This window comes from Glycine soja, chromosome 19 (assembly GCF_004193775.1).
Source record: "Glycine soja cultivar W05 chromosome 19, ASM419377v2, whole genome shotgun sequence".
In the NCBI taxonomy this organism is placed as follows: Eukaryota; Viridiplantae; Streptophyta; class Magnoliopsida; order Fabales; family Fabaceae; genus Glycine; species Glycine soja.
This window is the reverse complement of record NC_041020.1, coordinates 6,908,947-6,913,586: the sequence shown is the minus strand read 5'-3', so window position 1 is coordinate 6,913,586 and position 4,640 is coordinate 6,908,947. Positions and strand designations below refer to the sequence as shown.

The following is a 4,640-nucleotide window of genomic DNA, read 5'->3' as shown; positions in this document are numbered from 1 at the left end:
AGTGCATCATCTTTTGAACCACCGAAGCCAGCAAGGATGATCCCGATGTTGGATCAAATTGCGCCATTTATGCATGGTTTCATTGAGGACGTTGTTGATGTGAAAGTGGATGGTAATTGTGGATATCGGTCAGTTTCCGCTTTGTTAGGTATGGGAGAAGAGTGTTGGGCCATGATGCGTAACGAATTGATTAAAGAACATGGCAAATGGTCGCAAGACTACATAAAGATCTTTGGTGGCACGAAGAGATATGAACAGCTGAGGTAGTCCCTACACGTGGATGGGTTATCCAAGGTATGTGTTTTATGCTTTTTATTTATATAAATAATGTTTACATGAGTGACACGTGTAAAAATGGATGGATATAACGGATATGGGATATGTAGTTGCGTCAAGATATAATGTAATCCTTGTATCGTTGTCACGACAACAGAGCTTCACATTTTTCCCTCTCAGAAGTTGACCACCGGCCAATTCTTCTATGCACCGCATGATATGCGTCGGTCATGTGTTTGGCAGTCATTTTGTCTAGGTCCATTGAAAATTCATTTACTCAAATAATTTCAATTATTGAATGATTTGGTTTGTTCGTTTAAGTTATTATTATAATTTCACTTACAACAGGTTTATCTGAAAGATCATTGTCCCTTATCGCCTATGGCGTTGTTGTGGTCAAGCAATTCCTATCCAAAGGCAAAACAGTGGCCAATTACTGACGTGACACGATAATGCTTTACTTGTAAACTTAAAAATGAAAAATGGTCACGGGTCTGTTAAAAGTGAAGCCATGCACCTGCCTGGGCCATGTATATAAATGAGACATGGGCATGTCCATGGTACTCAATAGCAAGTGGTATTCACAGTCTGTCAAAAGAAATTTCGATAAACAATGGCATTCTTAGGAGAAACTTCATCTCAGACGATCGTCAACTCAAGGTTGACATTCATTTTTCCAAATGGAGTCGTCATTCACAATGAGTGTGGGGTTTATTTTCAAAGTTCTACTCCAGTGCCCATGAGAGTACCAAGCCTGTGCGATTTTTCAACTCTTAAAAGCATAATACATAACACCCTTCAGCTAAACAACAATCAAGTTGTGGATGAAATTCATTACCGGGGACCGCTCAAAGATACAGGTAACAACATTCACTTCCAATGTATGCAATTGAAACATGACATGGATGTGAACACCATGTTAATGTGTAATGATCAATTTTCATGTGTTGGACCGATTGAGTTGTTATGCACTGTTGGTAGAACACCAGATGCAATTTTAAAGTTACTTGAATGCCCCAACATCCCTACTCATGATGCGGTTCTGTATTACAACGGAAGGTGGAAAATGCCATGCCAAAACAACTTTGTGGGTTACGCGTTCACAGGAATAAATCCCCAAAAATTTGATATTCCAAAAGGATGTACCATAGATGAACTGAAGGATTTAATCAAGCAAGTAGCACCTAAAGGGAATCCTCCTCATGGGATTCATGAATCCCAACTTGTAAGGCGTTTGTTTTATCGACAACCTGCTCATTTGGAATATTCTGACAAAGTTTTAAAATTTGAAATTATTGAGCTGAAATCTGACGACGACGTGCTGAAGGTGTTGTTAGAGTCCAATTACTGGAAACAATTTGTGCCAATAGAAATTTTGGCTCTGTTTAGTAAAGTGGTTTTGGAAAATGATGACGAGGTGGTTACGTCCTTGCATTTTTGAATGCTAGTTATATGTTGTGGTCTTTCGTGCAAATTACATTTGTGTCCATCATGTTCAACTGAATGTAATGTGTTAGTGTGTCAAATTGTTATGTTTGTGACCCATTTGTTATGTGTATTATGTATGAAACAGGGGTACTTAGGCATGTTTCTAACAGGCCCAAAACCAACTTTTTTTATTTTTGGTGCCTCGGTTTGAGGTGCGATTCGATGGAACGGGGTGCTGATTTTATTTTTTTTGGGTTCCTTGACGTGCAAACATGAAAAATAGGGGCCTTCAACAGTCTCAAGCGGCTCCCACATAATTTTAAAAAAAGGTCGAATAGGGGTACTTAGGCATGTTTCTAACAGGCCCAAAACCAACTTTTTTTATTTTTGGTGCCTCGGTTTGAGGTGCGATTCGATGGAACGGGATGTTGCCTTAATTTTTTTTTTGGTTCCTTGACGTGCAAACATGACAAATAGGGGCCTTCGACAGTCTCAAGCGACTCCCACATAATTTTTAAAAAAAGGCCAAACAGGGATCCTTAGGCATGTTTCTAACAGGTCCAACTTTTAAATTTCTTTATTGTACGTATATATATTTAAATTATATAATTTCAGAATAGTTATAAATTTTAACATTTAAATTACAAATTAAATTTTAATAACAAAACAAATTTGACCAAAATTGGGATAAATTAATTTTACCTCACTTTCAAAATAGTTTTACATCAATTTTTCTTCTAAAAAAACCAGATGTATTGAAAACAAAAAATAGATGTGTTTGATTTTTTTTTAAGTTTTTTAGTCACCATAACATTGTATTAGTTTAAAATATAAATCAATTTTATCAGTGACTAATTTTTTTATAAAGACATGTATTTATTACTACTAAAAAAGTAATTTATACTGATACAACTTAGTTTTATTTATTAAATACTATTTTAATTCTAATATTATAAAAAAACAATATTTCTATAATAATATTAAAATAATTATAATATTATAAAAAAATAATTTTTAATTCTAATACTACATATCTTTTCCTAAAATAAATACTATAAATAATAAGTTTGTTTAACATTTTTTTTCTTTAATAAAATTGTGATGTCATCATTTTTATTTTTTCTTTTCATATTTGAATGAATGGAATAACATTATTTTCAATATGACAATTTTTTTTCTTTTCCTAAAACAAATAATATTTATATATTTATATTAAATTACAAAGCAGGAGAAAATCTCCTTGTTAAATTATTTTATCTTTTTTATTTTATATATTCAAATACCATTATAAATATGACTCATGTGTGTGGTTTATATTTAAATTTCAAAGCATATATTTATAGAGAGACAAACATAAATCATAAATGATGTAAGTAAATGTGTTTTATCACATACATAAACAAATACTAAAATTAATAATTTAAATACAATAAAAATATAAATCCTAATCTATGCGGCGTCTCTATCGCGGCCTAAGACTTCCATCTACGGCGTCACCTCTAGCTCTCCTCAGATAACGAGTCATGATCTCATATAAATCAGTGTCTTCAGTGACCATCCTGAGGTTGATGACCCGCTCCAAATCCTCAACAATCGCTCCTAAATCCTCAGTCATCCCTTGACATCCTTCGCAGTCAACCTGTCACAGTCAAAATAACAAAGTCAGTATCACATTTTTAAAAAAAAATAAATTATGAAAAACTACACAAGTTATGCTTACCACTGAATGCGTAGGGAGATCGGACGCGACTAAAACCTCGGGGATGGGTGGCTCGACGAACTCCTCATCATGAGGGGGAGGCGGATGTCTCGGCTCAATAGTCTCCTCGGTTCGCGTGACAAACGGGTGCGAAATCCGAAAAAACCACTTCATGTAGTCTGGCACCACCTGCCCAGGAACTACACAGAGCTCCCCTGCAGGCACCAAATGGTTTGAAAAATGCAGTCACCGGTCATCTATATCATCACCCGTCAAAGAATCACAAATTGGCAGCAAAGGGAAGGTCTGGATGTAGCCAAACAGTCGAAGAACCCGCTCAGGTCGAACGTACACGACAATCTGACCCCACCTGAGCTGGCCGGTGTATGACGATATCAAGTCAAAGCCCCTGACTCCCCGGTGCTCAACATAGGGCATCCAGCACACGTCAGTCACAGTCAGGGCATCCATACGTCTCCAATATGGGGTTCCCTTGATCCCCGTCATATGAGCCTTACCCGTAAGCCACCTGCAGGCCCGTGGGCTCCCCTCATCATAAGCATCATGAACGATGCATGTATGCACCGTAGGAAAGTGCTCGTATATCCAACACTACAAACACATAGTGAACATCAACAAAAAAAAAAAGGATTCAATGCTACTTCAATTTAAATTATCAATAATAATACTACCTGAAGAAGTCTAATGTAACCGCCCACCTGCCGTGTAGAGGCCTGCGACGCGTCGTTCAGATGCTCGTACATGTGGACCAATGCAGCCGCTCCCCAAGCGAATCCCTCTACCTAGGCTAGGTCCCTGAAAGCCTCCAAGTGCACGACATGTACATGGGTTAAACTCTTTTGGCGAAAAGAGTACAACCCACCAAGTGGAGCAGATACGTGCAGGCTACTACAACCCATTGTTTGGCCCTGCACTGGCTCTCATACACGTCCTGAAGCCACCCCAACCGAACATGAGGCCCACCAGCCTGTCGGGACTCAGCTGTAGTGTAACATCCCAATTTTTCGTAAATAAATTTAAAAAGCTTTTTAGTAAAAATAAATAAATAAATAAATATAGAGCAAATAATAGGCTGAGTACCCTAGGTATAAATAGTTATGTTAAGTCAGTTGTCTCCTTTTTGGCCTCATTTTCGTTTTTCCCCTTCTCCTCTCAAAACCCTTTCTTTTTCCCGCAGCCCACCAAACCATTCTCAGAAAAATGACGATCTTGAACC

The 4,640-nt window shown here is 37.3% G+C and overlaps 1 protein-coding gene across 1 annotated transcript; it reads right to left on the bottom strand.

Moving 5' to 3' along the window:
* Positions 1-3,166: 3,166 nt before the first annotated feature.
* On the bottom strand, positions 3,167-4,167 carry LOC114398541. Its single transcript, XM_028360724.1, has 4 exons — positions 4,096-4,167; positions 3,769-4,015; positions 3,425-3,618; positions 3,167-3,343 (listed from the first exon to the last, which is right to left on the bottom strand). The coding sequence occupies exons 1-4, from the start codon at positions 4,165-4,167 to the stop codon at positions 3,167-3,169; spliced, it is 690 nt and encodes a 229-aa protein (XP_028216525.1).
* Positions 4,168-4,640: the final 473 nt, after the last annotated feature.